General features: G+C 37.5%; 1 protein-coding gene across 2 annotated transcripts in view; it reads right to left on the reverse strand.

The window, feature by feature from the left end:
- PLXDC2 (plexin domain containing 2) overlaps positions 1–26538 on the reverse strand; it is a 440730-nt gene that overhangs the window by 130160 nt on the left and 284032 nt on the right. For both annotated transcript variants that reach the window (XM_040248599.1, XM_040248598.1), the window contains exon 5: positions 4921–5043. In XM_040248599.1, coding sequence (XP_040104533.1) covers positions 4921–5043 — 123 coding nt within the window. The remainder of the gene's footprint in view (positions 1–4920; positions 5044–26538) is intronic.

Raw genomic sequence — 26538 nt, forward strand, 5'->3', positions numbered from 1 at the left:
ACTGCAGTGTCTGGCACTGGAGGTATGTGTGCTTGCTCAGTCGCTCCAGTCATGTCCAATGCTGCAACTCCATGGGCTGTAGCCTGCCAGGCTCCTCCATCCATGAGATTCAATTCTGGACAAGAATCCTGGAGTAGATAGCCATTCCCTTCTCCAGGGGAATCTTCCTGACCCATAGATCTAACCCATGTCTCCTGCATTGCAGGTGGATTTTTTACTGTTGAGCCACAGGGGAAGCCCAACACTGTATATATAATATAATCAAAATTTACTGAGAATAAAACCTAAAGAGTTCACATCAGAAAAACAAAAGGTACATATGTGAGGGGATGAATATGTTAGTTAATTTGATGGTAGAAATTCTTTTCCAGTGTATACATATATCAAATTATCACATTGTACACTTTAAATACAGAAAAATATTTGTTTCTTTGAGGTAAAACTTTATAAGTAAAAACATTATTTTTGACTTCTACCTTGGTATGTTTAAGCAGCACCTAAGACATAGCCCTGTTTTAAGTGAAAACCCATGTCTCTTCCTTTCATGGGCATCTCTGTATCTCTAGAGTTATTATTATTTTTTTTTTAAACTGGAAAAGGCAAGAGGACAATAATAGCCAGGAAATTTTCCATAACTGTAGAAGTAAAAGGGTCTTCTGATCATAAAATGCCTCTTAAAAACTGCTTCTTTTCCTTCACATGTGTCCACACCTTTCAACATCTGGTCTCCTCCTAATTCCTATCCTTGCTAATTTCTATCTACACTAATTTTAATCAGCACTTTGATGGTGCAGAGAAAACACCGAATTGGCAGGCAGATGATCTAGACTGGGGTCCTGCCTCTCAAACTTTTTGTGTGACCTTGGACACAATCTGCTTGAACCTGTATCTTCTGCAACATGGGAAGACTAATTTTCACTTTCTAGAGATTTCTGCATTCAGCTCCCAAATACATAGTTTCTGCAAATTCTCGTGCATAAAAGAGGTCTACCTCTTTTTGAGTAATTAAATGTTTTTAATGCAAATTCTGATGATGATATTCTCCATGTATTATTATAGCAGGCTTTTTAAAATAACACTAAAGTGTGGGAATAAGTTTCATATTGTGTCCTATCACAGCTCCTCCAACATTTGTTAATTTAAGTGGTTCTACTGGTAAGATTGCTGTTGTTTAGTTGCTAAATAGTGTCTGACTCTGTGACTCGATGGAACGTAGCCCACCAGGCTCCTCTGTCCATGGAATTCTCCAGGCAAGAATACTGGAGTGGCTTGCCATCTCCTCCTCCAGGCTATCTTTACAGCCTAGGAATCGAACCCCTGTCTGTTGCCTCCCCTGCATTGGTAGGTGGATTCTTTACTACTTAGCTACAAAAGAAGCCCACTAGTAAGATTAGTTGAGTGTAAATGTTATCCTTAAATTTTAAAATTACCTACATATCTCTATTTTGTTTTATGAAATAATCACTATTTCAAGTTTCACCTGTTATTAAATCTAATAGTCCACAGGTTAGGGAGAGCAACTTCTAGAGCTACAATCTTATATTTCTCTTAGCAGATAATGATCACATATTGCACTCTAGGTAGCACCTAACACAGGAAGCAACTAGATAAGTGAATCAAAAAACATTTTCTTTGGTCAGCTATGATGTAGGAGAATAATCTGTCAAGAGCAAACCTTGGACTCAAGCATGGAATTTACCAAAGAGCTGGGTTAGAGTGGTGCGTCTCTTGGCTTATGACTGACAATCATATGTTGTTTCTCTGATGATGGACACAAAATCTAATGGCACAGTTCCTCCTGGTGGAGCTGAAGTTGTTACTTAAGTTCATGTTACAGACTATATGAGCTGCTGCACCATCCTATGTGCTTAATGGAACTGAGCAGCTGGAACTTAGTATTGCTAGGGTGATCATACTTTCTGATCAGTAGTGGATGCCAATTTTTTAACCTCCAAAACTAAACAAGGCAAGTAGGCTGATCTAGGGGCATTTAAGGTCACTGTTAACTCTAAATTTTCTGATTCTATGTTTGATTAGGTTTATGATTTCAGTAAGAATTATGCTTCTAGTCTGCTATTTATGAGCCATCAAATTATTTTTCTAATAAAAGATTTAGTTTTATAACTTTTCTAGTTCTTGTGCATTAATATTCTGTGACTTCCTTACGCTCCAGTAGTTATCTAGGCTGGCTATCATATCTGGAAGCATCGTCTGATTTTTAAAACCTAGTGCTTTTATGGGAGAAGGCAATGGCACCCCACTCCAGTACTCTTGCCTGGAAAATCCCATGGACGGAGGAGCCTGGTAGGCTGCAGTCCATGGGGTCACTAAGAGTTGGACACGACTGAGTGACTTCACTTTCCCTTTTCACTTTCATGCATTGGAGAAGGAAATGGCAACCCACTCCAGCATTCTTGCCTGGAGAATCCCCGGGACGGGGGAGCCTGACGGGCTGCTGTCTATGGGGTCGCACAGAGTCAGACACGACTGAAGTGACTTAGCAGCAGCAGCAGCAGTGCTTTAATACTTGCAGAAATGTTATCTTAGAAGAAATGTTCTAAACTGCTGCTGTCTCCTTTAGAGAAGTTTTGCTTTCCTAAAATGTTGAGTTTCCCATCCTTAAGCACTCCTTCAATGATCCTAACCAATCAGAATTGGAAATATTTCAGTAAGTTGCTCTGGTATGAAAGGACTTTGTGAAGATCCTTACAATATTGAAAAGTGCTTCTATCATTTAATAAAACACAGAAATTACTAGCTTTTATTATTATATTATAAGAACTCAGTATTCCCATTGATTACTACACAGAAGATATTTCAATAAAGTAAAAATGCAATAGTTCTTGAGTATTTGTACTTTCACAAGTCTCAGAATTAAAAATCATTTTACATACTTAATTTTTTTCATTTATTCATTCATTGTATAATTACTGAGGACCTACTGTGTATTGAGTTCTTGTGCCAGGTATGCAAGAGAAAATCATTTCTTATAAATAGCCACTGCCCTTTAGAATCCAGTTGAAGTGGCATGTATCAATTTTTCAAAATCATTTTAATAAAGGTAAAATTTAACTATGGAGCTACTTAGGCACAAGATATGTGAGAGAGTGTATGAGGAAGGAGACAATATGTTTTATGATTTTTATGTTAATGATATAAAAACTTGATCATCAGAAGCTTGTCTCCATGACTAAAAGTCCCCAACATCATCTAGTAAGTGACAAAGCTTGGAAAATACTCAACTTTCTTAACTACATAAAATAGATTCCTTAGGTGATTCAGGAGATAAGCTTCAGATAAGTTGTTCACTGTAGCTCTGTCTAAAATATACTCAAAATCTTCTTATATATTTTTGACCCTTTGCACCTCAGTTACCTTTAAGTGGGAGGACAGAATATAATAGTTCTTAACATAAAATAAGGAAATAATTATTATGGTTAACATTTAGAGTTACCTTCATTTATTGGAGCACACTTTGGTATTATTCAAATTGTTTGAAATCTATTTCTCAAAGTGCACATCTGAATGTGTTTAGTTGTCTTTTTTGCTATTTTGACCTGTAAAATGACTTTATCACACTGGTCAGATCTCTTTCAGCAAAGTGATGTCATTTTCCCAAAGCTAAGGTCACCAGTAAGTCTATGCTACCCTACGGTTAATAGGGAGACCTTGGTCATTAAGGCAAGACAAGAGGAGAAATAACTCTGTTCAGGCCACATGCTTCTATTTTTTAAAAGATGATTCTCATCTGGGGAAATAAATAATATTTTTGTATTTTAAAGAGTACAGAAATTTCTATTTTTAAGTTTCCAAAACAAACTCTCTTTTCCTATAATTTCTTTTTCTATCATAGTTACAGCTTTCACTAAGATGTAGACATGAATATTCATTTATGTTTTCAGGAACATAAATTTCTTACTTAGGTTTGGGGACATTTAGTGACAACTGAACAGAACTGAAGTGACATAGTCTACATCTTCCTTGACTGTTTTATGTGTTCCCCTAAAGAAGTAGTAGGGTAGACTGTTGTCAGTATATATGATAAAAATAGCTCTATTTCCTATTTCAAAGTCAGGAAAACTTTTTCTTAAATGAATTTTGTTGTTTAATTGCTGAGTTGTATCTGACTCTTTTGCAATCCCAAGGACTGTAGCCACTAGGCTGCTCTGTCCATGGGATTTCTGTACTGGACTGGGTTGCCATTTCCTTCTCTAGAGGATCGTCCCTACCCAGGGATCAAACTCATACCAACTTGGCAGGTGGATTCTTTACCACTGAGCCATCTGGGAAGGCCAAGTGAATTTTAATTACTCACTATCCTATATTTTCTGGAGAAGGAAATGGCAACCCATTCCAGTACTCTTGGCTGTAAAATCCCAAGGACAGAGCAGCCTGATAGGCTACAGTCCATGGCATTGCAAAGAGTTGGACATGACTGAGTGACTTCACTACTACACTATACTATATTTTCAAAACATACAAACAGTTTATAAGTTTTAGAAATTTATTATCAATATATGATGCCACTTGTCTCTACCTAAAAATCAGAACTAAAAACTTTTCCTTATTTACTTCTGTTCAGTAGGAAGGACTTACTTCAAATAGCATCAAATAAATGTGTTTGCTTTGTTCAAAACAATGTTTGCTGCAACTCATTTATTATATTCCCTAATACACGTTAATAAATGTTTGTTAAATGAGCAAATGAATGAATGAATACATGAGTGACATTTAAGCTTATACTTTATCCACTTATTATAGTATTAATTGGTGCAGTATAACATTTGTTACCTCAGGCTATTTGCATCAAACAGTTAACAAATCCAGTCTAAACCCAAGATTACAAAAATATTAATATGAATCTGATGATCAGTGTTTATAAGTATACATTCAGTAAAATATAGGCTAACCAACACATACCATTATCAAAATATCTGACAGTTGAATTTCTGGATACACTGGGATCAAAATTTGCCATTAAAGGTGCTATGTACTGTGTGGCTGTTAGCATTCGGTGCACAACTTCACCAGTGTATATGAAACCTGTAATTAGAAAAATAGGAACTTGTTAAGAAAAAAACAGAATATTTTAATTAAAATATCCTGACTCAACTTCAGTTACATTTTGAAAAAAAAAATCACAGTAGCTAAAAAAAGAAACATAATTAATATCGTAATATCTGATCAGCAATAGTTGAGTCTGGATTAATATGGTAGCAGAATAGTATACAATATGGTAGCAGAATAGTAATCAGAAACCTATTATATGTACAATTTTAACTGTGGGAAAGTGACTACTATCCAGAGAGGTTATTAGGGTGAAAAGGCTAGTATAGTACTGTAAGTAATCCAAACGTTAAATCTGCCTTTAGTAACCCCTTGTTATTTTTATACTAGTCAAACAGGTAAGTTCAGTTTACAAATGAATGTATTCTCACGATGTTCAGTTACACATTCTTAACCTCAGTTTAGGGCATTTTAGAATTCACACATACATATATTTAATACTAAAATGCAGAAAGTATTTTGAACCATCTTTTCAAAGTTGAAAGGAGGCTAAGCACTCATGGATAAACTTCACATTTCTCAGATTGCTCAAGTAACACTGTATCGAGGAGTTAGTCTATATGTTTGCAGATAAGATGGTAAACCATTGATAATGCACAAATACCTCTCTATTTAGAGTTATCAAGGTCAGCCTATTCCAGCTATTGGATAATGAGAGGGAATTTACTATGGAGAACTTAATCTTGAATTAAATTTCAATAGCTCCCATGTTACAACTCTACCCACTTTCAATTATTCACACTGAGTTTATTTACTTTGTGGATTATCCATGACAAATTGTTAATCCTATACTGGCTTCTGGCCTCCAAGGTCTTTAGCTGCCTAAAAGGAGAGTCAGCTCAGGGAATACTAATTTCTAATATTAAACTAGGAAGTGCACAATTAAGAACATATAAAAACATACATATACACACATTATCACAAAATAAAATTCAAAGCAAGTTATTTGGGACAATGCAATTGTAATGTTTAGGTAATCATAAGTTAACTACATATCTGGGGTTACTATAGATCATTTTTCTATTAATATTTTCATAAGAATTAATTTTAGAAAAAGCAAAATTTAAAAAAACCCACAAAATTATGTTGAATTTAAACCCCTAAAAGTGTAAAACTTTTATCTCACTTCATGGTCTGAATAAAGCTTTCATTAGCATATCATGGCCCTCATTGTTTCTAATTCTCTATTGCAATTTCTAGCAAGTTATTGGAGAATTAAATCTGTAGTTTGTTATTGTTGTTTAGTTGCTAGGTCGTGTCCAACTCTTGTGAGACGCCATGGCCTGTAGCCCCCTGGGCTCCTCTGCCCATGGAATTTTGCAGGCAAGAATGCCACAGTGGGTTGCCATTTCCTTCTCCAGAGAATATTCCTGACCCAGTCTCCTGCATTGGCAGGCAGATTCTTTATCACTGAGCCACCAGGGAAGCCCTGAATCTGTAGTTATTTAGTTTGAAATCAATTTCCGTCTTTCCAGCAGTGTCTTCTTTCCTTTGACTTCCTTTTTATTTTTCACCAAAGGCATAATTTAATCATACCATTCAGCTTTTAAAAAGATACTTAAACTGGTAAAATCTTTAGCATGTTATAGTCATCAATTACTCTTTGTTCCTCACTTACCCCCCCCCCCCAAAAAAAAAATCTTTCAAAATAAATTCTCAGTGTCTTGAGCAGAACTTTGTAATTTGCAATGTCACATAGCTCAAGAGTACTAAAAGATGACAGTAGGGTGAAACAGTCATTGCTTTTATGTGATTTCCCTGTAGATTCTCAGAGTCACGCTCTCAGTGTTCAAAGTCCAACATCCTTAAAATTATAAAGATGAAGAGTGACTATTTTTCAGGGTCTGTGATTTTCTTCTCTTATCCTCACCAGTGTGCCTTTTACAATTTCACCATTAAAAGGAATACAACAATTCTATAAATGTAATCTTTTAAGGAAAATATTGATTTCCACTCTGAAAGTGTTCTTTCAGGGTCAATATCTCTGGATAGTTATTCCTTTACTTTAAATTTTCCATGTACTAATAAGAAAAACTGATTGATTTAAAGAATAAGGAGAGCAGTAATTCAAGGCAGTAAGATAATTTTAAATCAATACAATATTTATTCACTGAAACAACTGCAGTAAGAAATTACAGCAGCAATTCCTAAAAACAGAATTGAAAAATGCAGTCATAAAAGATTTCAGATACATAATTCTCACTACTAGTTTTTAAAATAAGTAAGATTACATTTATTTTATAGATTTTCCAAAATGTTATTCTCCATTCTATATAACCCAGTTTTCAGATCACAAGAATCGCTATCTCTTGCTTCCTCTCATCAGGAAAAAGTTTTCCAGGACTAGAATTTCTCAGATTTCAAAGGTGAAGTCTCAAACCATTCCCAAATAACTAAGTGAAAAGATGAAAGAATTTGCTAGTGTGTAAAAGCTATATTTACAATAACATTAAACTATAGGCGTATTACAATTGCTACAACTTCTACTAACAAGTAGAGAAGTGAAATTGCTCAGTCATGTGGGACTCTTTGCGATTCCAAGGACTTTAGCTTAGCAGGCTCCTCCATCCGTGGCATTTTCTAGGCAAGAGTACTGGAGTGGGTTGTCATTTCCTTCTCCAGGAGATCTTCTTGACCCAGGGATCAAACCAAGGTCTCCTGCATCGCAGGCAGACACTTCACCCTCTAAGCCACCAGGGTAGACCCACTAACAAGAAGCTGCTGCTATAATCACTAGCATATCTGCCACTATGATTAATCTGCTGCCACTATTACCGTTAATACCACTACCACCAAGAGTAATGTGAAAAACAATCCAAGAAAACAAAGATTCCACTACTCCACACGATGAGTTTAATTTTGCTAATTCAGAGAATATTTGTTTTCTTTAGCCATATGAAACCCAATTCCTCCATTATCTTAGGTTAGTTCTTAATGACAATAAAGTAAAATGCTTGAATGTAGCCATGGGCCCTACTGAGTTCTCCTTACACTCCTAAGTTTTAAAAATATCATTTCAGAAATGATTAATAACTAAGTGGAGAGAAACCTTCCAGGCCTGCTGAGAGCAGGGAGGAAAGTGTAATCAGGTGTTGAATAAGAACCAGCTATGCAAAGTAAAGCATCTTTATTTGAATAAATTTTTTCCAAATCTTCAAAAGCACTCATAGCTACCTATAATCCATTTAGACATTTGTCTCTTGTCTTTAGTTGTCTAGAGCATGTCCAGTTGTATGAAAAAATATTTCATTTTTCTGGTCCTTCACATTTTAAGGTAATTTAGGTAACATATATCTACTGTTTTTTAATTTTTTTTATTTTCAAGCTTGGTTGTAGCCACTTGAAAAGCTGATCACAAAATGTCTCTTTTACTCATTACATGCTTCTAGTTTAAATAGAATTTATCTACCTGGTCATAAGATTTGTAGAAAAGTGGTTATTACTGAGCAAATGTGTAACTCAGTGATACTTCCACTTAAAAAGTCCAAATAAGAGAAGCAAATGTGTTTTGATTTTTGAATTTCAACAGTTACACACTTCTCTTGCTTTCATTACTAACCCTAAAGTCAAGTTCTGAGCTCAGCTATAACTGACAGATTTTCTCTTGCAATTGAAGGATCTACTCGGCTATTTCTGTAGATGGTCTCTAGTCACTTGAATAATCTGTAGTTTTAAATTTGTACACCTCCTCAAGCCTTTGAGAATTCCTGTAAGTCCTGATATGAATAACCCCTACACAATAATTATATATTTACTAACCATGATTAAATATTTATTAACCACAAATATTATCGTGATAATTGTGAGATTAACCAATACCTATACGGTGCTAGTTTGCTTTAATCGTGTTCTACTCTTCGTGACCCCACAGACTGTAGCCTGTCCAGCTCCTCTGTCCACGGGATTTTCCAGGCCAGAATACTGGAGTAGGTTGCCATTTCCTTCTCCAAGGGATCTCTCTGACCCAGGGATTGAACCCACATCTCTTACATCTCCTGCATTGACAGGAGGGTTCTTTAGCACTAGCGCCACCCAGGTACCCCTTTCCAATAAAGTCTTGTGGTTTGTCAGTACATGTGTCTTCCTGGACAATTCATTTTAGAATGTTAAACAAGAGCTTGCTCTTGGGTCCTGGAAGGGGTCCCCTATCAGGTAACAGTTTCACTCAGAGGGTGGCACACACAGAAAGGGCCGGGAAGCTGCACACATACACCCTTCCCCTTCCCTTTGCCTTATGCATCTCTTCCATTCAGGTGTTCCTGAGTTGTATCCTTTAAAATAAACCAGTGTGAGTTTGAGTGAAAGTTGCTTACTTGTGTCTGACTTGGCAACCCCATGGACTGTAGCATGCCGGGCTCCTCTGTCCATGGAATTCTCCAGACAAGAATAGTGGAATGGGTAGCTGTTCCCTTCTCCTGGAGATCTTCCCAACCCAGGGATCGAAACCAGGTCTCCCGCATCACAGGCAGATTCTTTACATCTGAGCCACCAGGGAAGTCCAAGCATACTACAGTGGGTAGCCTATTCCTTCTCCGGGGATCTTCCCAACCCAGGAATCAACCTGGGGTTTTCTGCATTTCAGGTGAATTCTTTACCAGCTGAGCTACTAGGGCAGCTCTAACACCTATATGTATGCGTGCTAAGTTGCTTCAGTTGTGTTCGACTCTTTGCATCCCTATGGACTATAGCCTGCCAGGCTCCTCTGCCCATGGAGATGCTCCAGGCAAGAATACTGGAGTGGGTTGCCATGCCCTCTTCCAGGGGATCTTTCCAACCCAGGGATTGAACCCATGTATCCTACGTCTCCTGCAGTGAAGGCGGATTCTTTATCACTGAGCTACCAGGGAAGACCCCAATACCTATATGGGCCTTACCAATTACATCATTTTTATATATTCTCTTCACTGTATCCTTGTAATAACTTTCAATGGAATTACATTATTGATTTTGTTGTTGTTTGATCACTACATCATGTCTGACTCTTTGCGACCCCATAGAATGTAGACCACCAGTCCCCTCTGTCCATGGGATTCTCTAGGTAGGAGTGGGTTGCATTTCCTTCTCCAGGGGATCTCCCCCACCTGGGGATTGAACCTGCATTGCAGGTGGGTTCTCTACCTCTGAGACTCCAGGGATGTCCACATTATTAATATTAGTATTATTATTATTAGGCTTCCCAGGTGGCACTAGTGGTAATGTATCTACCTGCCAATGCAGGAGAAGCAAGTTTCCACTTATTAAACGAGGCATGTAATGAAGCTGGGTAATTTGCTTAAAGCCACATGGCTAGAACTGGTCTCCAAATTTTATGACCTCTTCACAACATACTTTAGAATTCATTATGTGTCTGTAATAGACACTCTCCCTCACTGGATTTCATTCTTAAACAAAGTTTGAGGAAGAAAAGACCTGTTGTCTCTGTGAAAGTTTCAACACCTCCACCTTAGAGCAGAGGGGCAGTCTTCTTAAGTCCTGCTACTTTTGCTGTACTGCTTCAGCCTCTATTCTTTTAACTGCAAATTGTATGAATAGATTTAAATTAGATTCCTCTAGTGAAAGTCAAAGTCGATCAGTCATATCCAACTCTTTGTGACCCCATGGACTATATAGTTCATGTGGACTCTACCAACTGAGCTAGGAGCAATGCCCTTTATTACAGTCCCCCAAATGACTCTTAAATTGGTAGGTGAATGACATATGAGTAGAGAATTTATTTAATGGTGAAATCAAATTATTTCTAATAATTTTACTTAAGTTCTTTGACTTTATTGTCTTAAGTTCCTCAGCCTTTCTGTGCCTCAGTTCTCTAATCCATTAAATGGAGGAAAAATCATATCAATATCATTGGATTGTTATGATGGTTGAATGAGTTAATAAATAAAAAACACCCAAAGACAGTGTTTAAAACAAAAATGTGCAAGAAAAAACAAATCAATTAAATTCTCTCTAGAGGGGATGGGAAAGAGACCCAAGAGTGAAGGGATATATGTATACTTATAGCTGATTCACATACTATATGGCAGAAACCAACATAATATTGTAAAGCAATCATCCTTCAATTAAAAAATAAATTTAAAGAAAATAAAATAAATTCTCTGTAATCTTCACCCCTTTGAAGACTTTTCTGCCTAACACCTACTAGTTGATATACCTACAGTAGGACACTTATGTAAATTCAAAGCTGTGCTTCAGACTCAAATGGTATGATATGTGTTTCCTTGCATTATTCTAGTTTGGGTTACGGTGTACCACTGGACCTAAGTCCAAGACAACAGGTAATGAAAAATCTTTAATGTCAAAAGTTCTGCATTTGTGTAGTTCTATATTTCCCTACATTCTAATGGAATAAGTACATTGTAAAAATATCAACTTCCTATTGGTTGCCAATTGTTGTTTCATTTAATAGGAAGTGTCACAGTAATGAAGGAAGCCTGAAGAGGCAGTCATCACCTGTGAAACATTCTATAAAGCTTTAGTGTGTAAAGGGCTACCTAAAATAATTCACTTCATCATTCAATTGACATTTTTGACCCCAGAGGAAAAGCTGAAGCTGATGGGTATGCCTGTAGGGGCATTGAACATTTACAGTTAAATGCTGCCTTTAGGGTACAAATGACAGTGGGATATGCCACTGTTGCTACCTTTATGAGATGTATACTATGACTGCTACACATTCTTCATCTGAAATTTATGACCTTTTATCCATGAAGACTTACAGAGTAGATTCCTCATACTGATCTTTCCTTAACCTTATACATGACCTGTCCCATTTCTATTCATGAAGAACTGAGTTGTTTAATAGGGTATTGTTTGTGGTTGTAGTTTTATCAGTTATGCCAAAGAACACTCAAACTACTGCACAATTGCACTCATCTCACACGCTAGTAAAGTAATGCTCAAAATCCTCCAAGCCAGGCTTCAGCAATATGTGAACAGTGAACTTCCAGATGTTCAAGCTGGTTTTAGAAAAGGCAGAGGAACCAGAGATCAAAATGCCAACATCCAGTGGATCATCAAAAAAGCAAGAGAGTTCCAGAAAACCATCTATTTCTGCTTTATTGACTATGCCAAAGCCTTTGACCGTGCAGATTGCCACAAACTGTGGAAAATTCTGAAAGAGATGGGAATACCAGATCACCTCACCTGCCTCTTGAGAAATCTGTATGCAGGTCAGGAAGCAACAGTTAGAACTGGACATGGAAAAACAGACTGGTTCTAAATAGGAAAAGGAGTACGTCAAGGCTGTATATTGTCATCCTACTTATTTAACTTATACGCAGAGTACACCATGAGAAACACTGAGCTGGATGAAGCACAAGCTGGAATCAAGATTGCTGGGAGAAATAGCCTCAAATATGCATTTGATACCACCCTTACAGCAGAAAGTGAAAAAGAACCAAAGAGCCTCTTGATGAAAGTGAAAGAGGAGAGTGAAAAAGTTGGCTTAAAGCTCAACATTCAGAAAACTAAGATCATGGCATCTGTTCCCATCACTTCATGGCAAATAGATGGGGAAACAGTGACAGACTTTATTTTTTGGGGCTCCAAGATCAATGCAGATGGTGACTGCAGCCATGAAATTAAAAGACGCTTACTCCTTGAGAAGAAAGTTATGACCGACCTAGACAGCATATTAAAAAGCAGAGACATTCCTTTGCCAAAAAAGGTCTGTCTAGTCAAGGCTATGGTTTTTCCAGTAGTCATGTATGGATGTGAGAGTTGGACTATAAAGAAAGCTGACCACTGAAGAACTGATCCTTTTGAACTGTGGTGCTGGAGAATACTCTTAAGAGTCCCTTGGACTGCAAGTCCATCCAACCAGTCCATCCTAAAGGAAATCAGTCCTGAATATTCATTGGAAGGACTGATGTTGAAGCTGAAACTCTAATACTTTGGCCACCTGATGCAAAGAACTGATTCATCTGAAAAGACCCTGATGCTGGGAAAGACTGAAGGCAGGAGGAGAAAAGGATGACAGAGGATGAGGTGGTTGGATGGCATTACTGACTCAATGGACATGAATTTGGGTAAACTCTGGGAGTTAGTGATGGACAGGGAGGCCTGGTGTGCTGCAGTCCATGGGGTCACAAAGAGTAGGACACGACTGAGCAACTGAATTGAACTGGTGTTTGTGGTAGACAGCTTGCTTGAAGCAAACAAATGAAGTTTGTGCATAATTCAACTTGCATTTTGCACAAATGCCATTTTATGAATCATAATACGTTATCCCATGCTATATAAGCCAACCTCTTTCAGACAAATACTTTCTTATAATTCAGTCAGCATTTTAAACAAAATCACATGTAGCAGCAACTGCTAATATGAAAATTAAGAGTTGTGGTAAGTTATCTGGTAAATGTCTGCCAGATGCAACTGTACAATGATGGGCTTCATGTGACTGGCTTCCTTGGGACAAAATTGTTGCTAGTAGACCATGCAGTTCACTCTGAGGATACTGGTGTGTACATGCAACTTCATTAAAGGAAAAAAGAAAGAACATTTCTGAAACTCATGTGAACTTACTAACCACAGGCACCTAGGAAGCAAATTATAGTCTTCTCAATTATCAAATACATTTCCTCTACAATTCCAACCACCTGTTAAGGTAAAATATGTCAATCATACTTTATTTAATGAAAACATATGCGTCAAACGGAGAAGGCAATGGCACCCCACTCAAGTACTGTTGCCTGGAAAATCCCATGGATGGAGGAGGCTGGTGGGCTGCAGTCCATGGGGTCACTAAGAGTCGGACATGACTGAGCGACTTCACTTTCACGCATTGGAGAAGGAAATGGCAACCCACTCCAGTGTTCTTGCCTGGAGAATCCCAGGGTCAGGGGAGCCCGGTGGGCTGCCGTCTATGGGGTCACACAGTTGGACATGACTGAAGTGACTTAGTAGCAGTAGCAGCATATATGTCAAAGTACATCAACTCTCATAGAGTCCTTTATTCTATTGGCTTAAAGCCACATTGGGGATTACAAATTATAAGTTATCCTCTGGGGAAGAAAAACAACCAGTGACAACTTGGTTATTGGCTGCAAATTATATACGTGAAATTACCAATATAAACATTTATGTTGAGGATATGAAGTGCCTCTCTCCAACCCCAGAAGGAAAGAACAGGAGCTAGAATTGTGTAGGTGAGTAAAGGAAGATAAACAAAAACTCAACTTCTTTTGTTTTTTTCATGTTTTCCAAGCTTTCTGAACCCAACTCATGTCAATACTTACTCTCATTGAGTTGCAATTTCTTCTGTAAATCAGGCTAAAATTAACCCCCTTTTAAACACACTGCTGTGTGCATTAGCTGGTGAAAAGGGACTCTACAAATGTGGGTGCAATTTTCCCACACAGAACATGTACATCGAGCATTTCATTGCTCTGACATATTTTTAAAGTCAGAGCCCTGGGAGGCCCATCTGCCACTGCCTTATTGATTCCTCTCCTCGTGAGCTCCTGATCACTGTGGTCCTGGTCAGGCTCGAACTTCTGTGATATTTCCACCCTCTTGGGACATGTGCCCTGTTTACAATCTCAGACTTGTGATCTTAATTCTGTTTTCTCAGATGTTTGGGTAGTTTGGTCCCTTAAGGTGACAAGTGTTCAATGAGAGGGACAAAATAGCTACAAAAGAGCACTGACCCAATTGTATATTCATACTACACATTTTGTGCTTTGTACTTTCAGTGTGCCCTCCAATTTGACCACTCTAAATGGTAAATGCTGAAAGAAAAACTCTATTTGGGAAAAGAAAGACATTTATAGCATATTTGGCTTTGTTTTTATACACATATGTGTGTGTTTTGTGTGCATACACAGCCCTGCTGCTGCTGCTGCTGCTAAGTCACTTCAGTCATGTCCGACTCTGTGCGACGCTATAGATGGCAGCCTACCAGGCTCCCCCGTCCCTGGGATTCTCCAGGCAAGAACACTGGAGTGGGTTGCCATTTCCTTCTCCAATGCATGAAACTGAAAAGTGAAAGGGAAGTCGCTCAGTTGTGTCCGACTCTGCGTGACCCCATGGACTGCAGCCTACCAGGCTCCTCCGTCCATGGGATTTTCCAGGCAAGAGTACTAGAGTGGGGTGCCATTGCCTTCTCCGATACACACCCCTATATACACACTTATGTATATGCATACATAGGTAGATACACACACGTGTATAGAGAGCACGTACATGCACATCTTACAGTACAGAGATTTTATAAATCAAGTCAAAACACATATTGAGTATCTCAAAATCTGAAGCACAATAAAATCCAATCAGCTTACTTCTTCTAAAAGCATTTTAAACATGATTTTACCCATTTTGCTGATTCCCTTTGCACAGCCCTTCAATATCTTGATTAATACCAACTAGATTGGGCTTTTAAAAAGAGCATTTATTTTAACGGATATAATGTATTCTTACATAAAATTTATCAACTCTATTTTGGGAAATACTGTAGTTACTGAGAGCAGTGAGATACTAAAAGAAGCCCTAAGACATTTTCGCATTTATAATAATTCTAAGAATTATCTCCCAACTCTTTCCCTCATACTACATGAAAAAATAAACAACCAAAAAAAATATCAAGTTTGTTTACTCAAGGTCATCTCTTCCTAGTGTTGCCTCAGGGGAGAGTTTATGAGGATGTATATTCTTCCACCAGAGAGTTACTACACAGAGCTACTCATATTCATTCAGGATATGGTCAAGAGGCAGAAGAAAATAGAATTTGGTTAGAATTACTATATATCTCACAAACTAGATCCTAATTCAAATGTTAGAGATTCTACTTCTTATAATCACTATGAAGAAATTGGATTGAATATATTTATTTTGATCAAAATGCCAATAAAGCATTTTTCCTTGACCTTGGGAGTCATTACAAAGATTGCTTAGATTCTAAAATGCTTAAGTACATATTCAAGCATTCATACACGTTCAACTAGGGATATTTTGTGATGTTCAATGAATTTCTGTTTGCTTTTATATGTGACCATGTATTTTATTTCTTTTTACTTTATACATACCTTAGACAGAAAGAGAATCTAAACCATGAATCCTTAGATATCTGAAAATGTTACTTTCTTTCCTACTCCATTAGGGATCTTATTTTTCCATTTCCTTCTCAACATTTTTACTTTAATTATACCTTAACATCTCGTTATCCAACTGAAGGAAAGCAGTAGCAAATGTTATTCACAAAAATGGCTCATTTACCTCTCCTTTTACTGAACCTTTGACCAGAATAATACTGGAATCAGGCAGAAATGGATACAGGTATGTGGCAAACAAAAGGCAGTATATAGAACCACAACTCTGGGACCACCCAGAGTGAATGAATAATGCTCCACCTGCTCTTAGGTTAACTGGTAAGACAAGTAGAAAAAGACCTTCCATGTGCAGTGGCAACACTTTATTGCCTCCCAGGGGAAATGAAAGAGATTTGTATATATATTTTTTCAACACCTTTACATTTACATCTGCCACAAAGGCTGGGGGAGCAAAGCTATCATCTTCTTGGGTTGAAAGAGGCACTTCTCAACAGGGACCTCAGGAAGGCACGGCCACTATTCTGTAATTGATAATCTGGTTCTCTAATATGTAGCTTTTGAGGCAGACCAGCAAAAACCCAAATCTTAAAAATGTGCTTTTGTGTAACTGATTCAGACTGATCAGAACTGAAGGGATGGCTTTTCTTTTATTTCACTTTGATGTTTGCTAAGGCAGAGCATGAAAATGCTCTCCATGCTGGGAAGAATTCTTTCCTGGACATCCACCTGCAGATCCTGATCAATGTGTGGATGGAGCAGTCAAGGTGGCTGCTGGTGAATTTGGCCTTGATGACATAACCCAGTCATGAGAGGGTTATGTGCCCAAAGCTCAACAAAGCCAGGGAAAGCCTATATTCAATCAGACCCCAGTGCCCAAGTTATACCCTTTAAATTCTTTAAAATAAAAATGAATGATGTTTTAACCTTTCTACAAATCTGGGGTACAGGAGGCCTGGGGAAAAATAGGCAAGATTTATTAGAGTTCACTGTTCAGGCTTCAACATTGCTATTGTCAGAAACCCTGCCGGGGTACAAAATGACTATCAGCTGTCTCCTTATTTAAATCTCTCAGGAAGAATCTGGTGAATTATTGTGTACTACAGTGTGAATGGCATATGATCTTTACCATGGTATCCTCTCTCAGGAGTATTTAAATGTTATTTCAGGAAGAGGACTCTCCTTAAGCTAAAAAAAAAAAAAAAAAAGATTCTCTCCTGTTTTACTAACAAGGGGTTGAAATTACCCCAGTAGGCGTCTACTCATTGCTGACCTTGGGTAGGAGGGTCAGCACAGATCTCCAACTAAACCCATACCATCCTGCAAAATGTGGAAGGCAAAGTCACGTGAATGTGGGTCACTACCCCCTTGAGGTGACCATTGCCATCGTCTGTAGGCTCTGCAATGCTGGAGATTTTTAAAGACTTGATACCACAACACAGTTCATCTCAAGTGTTAGAGTGACATGCCGGTCCCTCTGGCTTATGGCTGCTACCCAATGACTTTGAAAGTATACAAGACCTCAATTTCATTAGATATAGCCATTTCAGAGAGCCTTATATTGGAAGAGAAAGAGGTTTAAATGATTGAATTGTGGATTTATCTCCCTCTTGTGCTGTTCAGTCTCTCAGTTGTGTCTGACTCTTTATGACCCCAGGGACTGTGGCCCACCAGGCTCCTCTGTCCATGGAATTCTCCAGGCAAGAATACTGGAGTGGGTAGTTATTCCCTTCACAGGGGGATCTTCCTGACCCAGGGATCAAATCAGGGTCTCCCGCACTGCAAGCAGATTCTTTATGGTCTGAATCTCCTGGGAAGCCCATGGGCTACAGTCCATGGGGTTGAAAAGAGTCGAACATGACTAAGAGACTAACACTTTCACTTCCTCCTCCATATGTAACCTGGGCTTTGATACTCACAGCTCTCTGCGGGTGCCATGGATTTTATGCATTTTCACATGCTGCTTTTTCTGCTTGAAATACGCTTTCCTCCTTTTGTGTCCTAGAAAGTCCTATTCATTTTTCAAGCTTCAATTTAAATGTCTCCTTTTGTGCGAAGCCTTCTTTTATCCTCTCCAACCCCATAAGATCTGATTACACCCTTTGGAGTTCCAGCCCTATGCTCACCTGACTTCTATTATAGGTCTTACCACACTGAGTTACAATTGTTTATTTTCATATCCATCCCCTTGCCTCTCCTCTCATTTATCACCTGTTATAGACTCTAGAGGACGGAGACCATGACTTGTTCATATTTGTGTCTCAACACAAGTTCTGACAGTCATTGATGTCCACATCCATTTGCAGGTAATAGTTGAGTGCTTGGTATGTTGGAGAGATTACACTAGGCACTGAGGTTATGGTAGGGAGAGGACATTTTTTGGACTTTGCAGAGAATGGTGTGTGTGTGTGGTGAGGTTGGAGAACAACAGCCAGGGGTCAGTTCTGGGAGGTTGTGCCAACTATGGCAAAGGTGTGGGGACTTTTTTTTTTAAGCCACATGGTGTGGCTTGCAGGATGTTAGTTCCACAACTAGGGATCAAACCTGGGCCCTCTACAGTGGAAGTACAGAGTCCTAACCACTGAATCACCAGGCAATTCCTTGACCTTTTTTCAAAGGCTGCAGGAGCACACTGAAGGGCTGAATCCAAGACTTAACACAACCAGATCTACTTTACTGGAAAAGCACTTTGATAAACACCACATTCAGAAGAGTGTTTATTTCCAGTGAAGAACACATGGAGAAGGGTACATAGCAAAATTTCACTGTGCCCGTTTTACCCCCTTCAGTCAGTATTGGGTACACACATGTGTTCTGTATTATTCATATTTTTTATATGGCTGAAAGTTTTCTGTATGGAAATTTTTGATTACTGATTCAACTTTCTTACAATTTACAGATGTGCTCAAGATTCTCTGTTTCTTAAGGATTCAGTCTTGGTAGGGTTTATGTTTCTAGAAGTTTACCTATTTCTTCTAGCTTATCCATTTGTTGGTGGATAATTTTTCACAGTAATCTCTTATGATCCTTTACATTTCTCTGATATAACGTGTATCCTCTTTCATTTCTGATTTGAGTCAGTTCTCATTTTTCTTAGTCTAATGGTTTGTTATTTTTGCTAATCTTTTCAAAAACCGAGTCTTAGCGTTAATGATTTTTCTGTTGTTTTGCTGTTCTCTTTTTCATTCATTTCTTCTCTAATCTTTATTATTTCCTCCCTTCTGTTAACTTTGAGCTTAGTTTGTCCTTCTTCCTGTTTCTCGAGATGTAAAGTTCGGTTACTTGAAAACTTTCTTCTTTTTTTGTAGCTATAAACTTCTCTCTCAGTACTTCTGCTAATCCCATAAACTTTGGTATGCTATGGTTTTGTTTTGATTTGCTTAAATATATCATCTGGTTTCCTTTTGATCTCTTGTTTGACCCATTGGTTGTTCAAGGGTATGTTGTTTAATTTCCACATATTTGTGCATTTTCCAGTTTTCCTTCTGCTATTAACTTCTAATTTCATACCACTGTGGTTGGAAAATATGCTTGATAGGATTTCAGTCTTTTAAAATATGTTAAGATTGTCTTGTGGCCTAATATATGATCTATCCTGGAGAATGTTCCATGACTTGAGAAGAATGTGTGTTTTGCTACAGATGAGTGGAATGTTATGTATGAAATGTGAGGTTCATTTGGCCTACAGTGTTATTTTGGCCTAAGCCTGCCATTTCCTAATTGATTTCTGTTTGGATGTTGTTTCCATTATTGAAAGCAGAGTATTTAAGTCTCAAACTATTACTGATAACTTCTCGTTGCAGTCTGCCAATGTTTGCTTTATATTTATTTAGGTGCTCTGATGCTGGGTGCACATATATTTGTAACTGTTATAGCTTCCTGATGAATTAACTCTTTTATCATAATACAATATATTTTGTCTTTTGTAACAGTTTTTGACATAATGTCTATTTTATGTGATATAAGTATAGTTACCCTGTTCTCTTTTGGTGCCCATTTGCAAGAAATATGTTTTTCCAATCCACTCGAAATCTGTATATGTTCTTAAATCTAAAGTGATGGCAGATAGTTGGAGAGATATTTATACACACACACACACACACAGACACATCCATTCGGCTACTCGAAGTTTAATTGAGGAGTTTAATACAATTATATTTAAAACAATTATTATAAAGAAGGACTTACTATTGTCATTTTGTCAATTGCTTTCTGTCTTGTAGTAGTTCTTTTGTCCATCTTTTATTCTCTTGCTATTTTACCTTGCATTTCATTGATAATTTAGTAATGGCATGCTTTGTTTCCTCTCTCATGTAGCTTTTACGTGTTTTATTTTTCTGGTTACCATGGAGCTTACCTAAAACAGCTTATAATATTAACAATCTACTTTAAGCTGAGAACACCAATATTTGGTTATTCTTAACCAATTTTAAAATGGAGTAAATATGCTGCAATGACTACAGCATAATTTTTTATAATGTTTATTGACAAAGCAAACATTCCACTTTGACATTTTTGGTTTAAGCTTTTGAACTAAACAAAACCAAATGTTAGTTTATAAATATGTATATTTTGCTTGGAGAACATCTACAGTCCAAGTAAAATATATTTTTCCGAATCTCAAGACAAATGTTTTCAAAAAGTCTACCTCTGGATTAAAAGAATTACTTCTCTTTCAAATAATAAAATATCATCACCAGAGCTGTTGGTGTAGATTAAAAAAATATATATATATAAAACAATTCAGTTTTTAAAGTAAAAACCAATTCGGTTATTTTAAGGAATTCAGTTTTTTTTAAGTGTTTAAGTAACCGTAGCTGCTGGTGTAGATTTAAAAGACAATTCAGGAATTATTTTAAAAAGGTATGAAGAGTTTACCGTCAAGGTTAAAGTAAACAAGGTTATGTCAAAGTAATAGAAAATGATAGAAGAAATTTTAAGACATTGTATTACTTAATTTATTGAGTAACTAAGGTTTACCAGTCTGTGACCCACACTAAACTGAATGTCCCTACGGAGCAAGGAATGCATCTGTTACTGTAACCCCTTCTGCCTACTGCTCTGTGGAGCACGTAATGGGTTCTCAGTAAATGTTGGCTGATTTCTGTTGTGAAACTAAGCAGAGAAGGGAGAGTACTAAAGATATATTTTAGTTTAGTTTGGTAGAATTATATTTCTTTTTGAGGGAGTAGTGGTAGACGAGAAGCCCAGATTAGAAATAATTCAGGTGTGAGGTGACCTAACTGTTGGCAGTGAGAATGGAAAGGAAGAGATGGTCAAACAGAGTCTATGAGGGGGAAAAACAGAGAAAAGAGGATCAGAAGGGAAAAAAAAAAACAAACCACTTTAACTTTAGGATGTAGAAAAAAAGTGGAGAGATGGAGGAAATAGGGAGCAAGGTTTAGGAGGGGAGGTGATGATTATCCAAACCTGAAGTCCTCAGGGGTTGGCCACCTGGAAAAGCAGAGTGGAGGTGGGACAAGAGGCTGCACATCACAGTGGTCAGTCTACAGAGGCCGGCCAGAGGACAGGGATGCTGGAGCCAGCCTTCCTGATGGAGGAGAGTGAGCATGGAAGGAGACAGAGGAGGCCAGGAAAAGAGGGAATGAGCTAGGAAAGAGCATCACAGAAATCCAAAGGGGTGATTGATTTCAAAAGAAGGTGCGTCTACAACATAAATGCATTCAGTAAAAAAAATACAATAGAAATTTTCTGATCAGGGCATTCCTTGTTACTACTTACGATAAGAGAAAAAGGAAAGAGAACCCATTTACTATAAAAGGTGATAATAAAACAGCTCTAAGTGGCATGGTCTACCTTTTAATGCCCTCCTTGAGCAGCAATAAATGATCTATTCAGTTTTCTCCCCTGGACAGGCGATGGCAGGTCTTTTCCTTTCACTGTTTTTTCCATTCCTTTCTTCACACTCTCTTCTCTATTTTCCCCTTCCCAAAAGCCTTTCTTCCCAGCGAACTACTCCTGACAAAATCGCACCTTTTTCTTCAGCTTTATCTTTTTCCTGAGCCATTTTCCATCCCTACCAGGCAGATGTTCTTGTACTCCTTTGAACTTTCCCATCATCTTTCAACTTTCCCATGACATGGAGAATATTTTTGGAACTTCTACATATTTTGTGTATTTCTTGATTCTTTTGCTAGTCATATTAATTTCCCTTCGAAGATGGAAATGATCAGACTAAGCATTTACTACATCTCCATGAATGTTTGGAAAACTGTGCTTTACATATTTCATTTTTTCTTCCATTTATCAATCCGAGGGCTGACGCAGGCCAGATGTTATTTTGGGGGCTGAATATAGCACTGAAAGATAAAGAGGGTCTTACCTTCTGGGAGCTTACTTTCTATGCTTTGGATGTACATTGACTAGTTATATGTCTTTTTAATTCTAAAGATGTATTACTTTAAGAATCACTTCTTAATTATGGTGGTATTTTTAAAACATATCTATTCTCCACTGAGATAATCTTATAATTCTTTTCCATCTGAAAGGAGATATTAGAAAGACCATTTTAAAATAGATAATTACTGATTACAATCATCATTAAGAAGAGAAACATTTAGACAAGGAGATGTTTTCTCAGACAAAATAATCAAACTGATCTAATTCTTTACAGCTAAGCTTACAAACACTGGGGCAGAATATCCTAGAAGAAGAAAGATTTTGCTATAATTAGTTTTTAATGTTTTTAGTGCATCACTGGAAATACAATTTAATATATCAAGCTAAGAGAGAAGCTGCTTTTCCAATCAAGGAATAATAATATCTAATATGCTCAAGTTGCCAATTTGTATGGAAACATTTAAAACCACTACAAGCCAGTAATTCCCACTGGAGGCAGCAACATGGTATCTTAAAAAATAATGCATTATAAAAAATGATGACATATTTTATCATTTCAACAATACCCCAAACTCACAGCTGTTGCTAAATACATCTTGGAAACAGGGTGATGAAAACATATCATAATATGACGGTTAATTGGTATAAGCAGATATTTGGGAAAATATGATATTTTATTTCAAAAAATTAAAAAAATGTAAATATAAAACCTCCCTGAGTTATAGGTCAGCATTTCAAATCACAATAGTTGGAGTGCTTTCTCATTTTTTAAACCAGGCAATGTATTGTTCCACAATTAGAAAAAGTTCAAGTTTCTCATTTTCTCTTTCAGAAAAATGATCAAGATATTTGTTGATCTGATTTTTTTCATCCTTTATTTTATACATAAACAAATGGAACCTCCAATCAATATAACTTTTTCTTAATTGCATTCAGTTCAGTTCAGTTCAGTTCAGTTCAGTCATTTCTGACTCTTTGTGACCCCATGGATTGCAGCACGCCAGGCCTCCCTGTCCATCACCAACTCCCGGAGTTCACTCAAACTCACGTCCATTGAGTTGGTGATGCCATCCGGCCATCTCATCCTCTGTCGTCCCCTTCTCCTCCTACCCCCAATCCCTCCCAGCATCAGAGTCTTTTCCAATGAGTCAACTCTTCACATGAGGTGGCCGAAGTACTGGAGTTTCAGCTTTAGCATCATTCCTTCCAAAGAAATCCCAGGGCTGATCTCCTTTAGAATGGACTGGTTGGATCTCCCTGCAGTCCAAGGGACTCTCAAGAGTCTTCTCCAATACCACAGTTCAAAAGCATCAATTCTTCAGTGCTCAGCTTTCTTCACAGTCCAACTCTCACATCCATACATGACCACAGGAAAAACCATGGCCTTGACTAGATGGACATTTGTTGGCAAAGTAATGTCTCTGCTTTTGAATATGCTATCTAGGTTGGTTATAACTTTCCTTCCAAGGAGTAAGCGTCTTTTAATTTCATGGCTGCAATCACCATCTTCAGTGATTTTGGAGCCCCCCAAAATAAAGTCTGACACTGTTTCCACTGTTTCCCCATCTATCTCCCGTGAAGTGATGGGACCAGATCTTCATTTTCTGAATGTTGAGCTTTAAGCCAACTTTTTCACTCTCCTCTTTCATTTTCATCAAGAGGCATTACAAAATCTTTTTAAAAAATAAATTTTTTCTTATATTTAAATCCACTTTTGATCTAAACTTTGCATCTATTGCAAACTTGCTATTCACTGAATAATTCTAAAAAATAAAATATGCTCTGATGTGTATGCCCAGCAGTGGGATTGCTGGGTCATAAGGCAGCTCTATGTTCATCGCAGCACTGTTTATAATAGCCAGGACATGGAAACAACCTAGATGTCCATCAGCAGATGAATGGATAAGAAAGCTGTGGTACATATACACAATGGAGTATTACTCAGCCAATATAAAAGAATACATTTGAATCAGTTCTAATGAGATGGATGAAACTGGAGCCGATTATACAGAGTGAAGTAAGCCAGAAAGAAAAACACCAATACAGTATACTGACACATATATATGGAATTTAGAAAGATGGTAATGATGACCCTTTATGCAAGACAGCAAAAGAGACACAAATGTATAGAATGGATTTTTGACTCTGAGGGAGAGGGAGAGGGTAGGATGATTTGGGAGAATGGCTTTGAAACATGTATACTATCATGTAAGAAACGAAGTGCCAGTCTATGTTCGATACAGGATACAGGATGCTTGGGGCTGGTGCAGGGGGATGATCCAGAGAGATGATGTGGGGTGGGAGGTGGGAGGGGGATTCAGGATTGGGAGCTTGTATACAGCCGTGGGGGATTCATGTCAATGTATGGCAAAACCAATACAGTATTGTAAAGTAAAATAAAGTAAAAATAAAAATAAAAATAAAATAAAATAAAATATGCTCTGGAGATCTCCTCTATAACATAGGTCTTATAGTTTAAAATATACTTCAAATTTTATTAGGAGGGTAATGTCTTATCACAAAAGAAAAATCAATATAAAAATCAATCAATCAGTCATATGAGAGGAAACTGTGGGAGGTAATGGATTTATTTATGGGCTTCTCAGGTGGTGCTAGTGGTAAAGAACCCATCTGCCAATGCAAGATGTGGGTTCAACCCCTGGTTCGGGAAAATCCCCTGGAGGAGGGCATGGCAACCCACTCCAGTATTCTTGCCTGGAGAATCCCACAGACAGAGGAACCTAGCAGGCTACAGTCCATAGGGTCGCAATGAAGAGTACACGACTAAAGCGACTTGACATAAACACACGAACTTATTTATAGATTTGATTGTGGTGATGGTTACATGGGTAAATATTTATCTCCAAACTCATAAAGTTGTATACATTAAATATTTACAGGCTTTTGTATGTCCATAGTACCGCAATAAGGTGACTTTAAAATAACAATATAAAATAAGAAATTTTTAAAAACTAAGGCAAATCATATATTGGGTTGGCCAGAAACGGGCTAATGCAATACTTGGAAAATTCAAAAGACAAAAAAGTTAGAAGATTGGGGATGAATGGGGATTTGGAACAATAGCAAATGACATAACCTCTATCAGAAAGAGTTGATGATGAGATCTCCTTCAATTTAAATATTCATAATAGCCCCTGTCAATCCTTTTCAAATACTGGTGAATTGGCATCAGTCCATTTTTGCATCCGTATGATTTTACCTAACCTACAATGCACGGAACTTCTAATTGCCACTAACATCTTTCTCTTTTCTCTCACATAACATGTATTTATATCTACTGTGTACAAGACATTGGAGAGACAATAGGAGAAACTTAAGACTGCTATTGTATCTGTTCTCTGTGCCTTGATTTTTTTTTTCCTTAATGCTTTATTTGATCAGCGTAGAATATTATTTTTGAAAAATTTTAGAATACCTTAGAGTTTTCAACCTAATGTACATTTCCGAGAGGGATTTTTGGTATGTGGTAATCTACATTTATTTGAGCAGGATATACTGTTTTTTAAATATCTGCCAGCACTCAGCCCTACAGATACAACTTGAGAAACGTCACAGTAGAGTGAAAAGGGCAGAGCAGGAAGGTCCAGGAAGAGTCACTGCTAATGTTGACCTGCTGACCTGCGGTACTGACTCATTTTCCATTCAGGGGTTACTGGTAACAAGACATCATCTGTCTTTTTTGAGAAAGATCGACTAGAGCTTCTTGTTTAACAATCAGCCTTTGTCCTCAGAGATTTGTCTGTTCCCTGAATTATGCCCTCCCCTTGATTACGATACAAGATTCTGAATTAAATTTCTTGAGCAAATAGATGAAGAAAATGAAAGATGAAACTTTTCTTCAGGGAATTGCTAAAAATGTATTGAAGATTTATTTGAAATATTTCAAAGTCTGAGTAAGATACATAAGTGGAGAATAGGAATCCAGGAAGTCTGAGAGAGAGCTGCAATGTATTTAACTTTTACCTGGAACCATTTATAAAACCTAGGAAAAAGATTAATCTAAAAGAATTATTAAAGATAACTTCCTTAGGAGTAATATTCTAGATTA

Source organism: Oryx dammah, unplaced genomic scaffold (genome assembly GCF_014754425.2).
Source record: "Oryx dammah isolate SB20612 unplaced genomic scaffold, SCBI_Odam_1.1 HiC_scaffold_10, whole genome shotgun sequence".
Lineage (NCBI taxonomy): Eukaryota > Metazoa > Chordata > Mammalia > Artiodactyla > Bovidae > Oryx > Oryx dammah.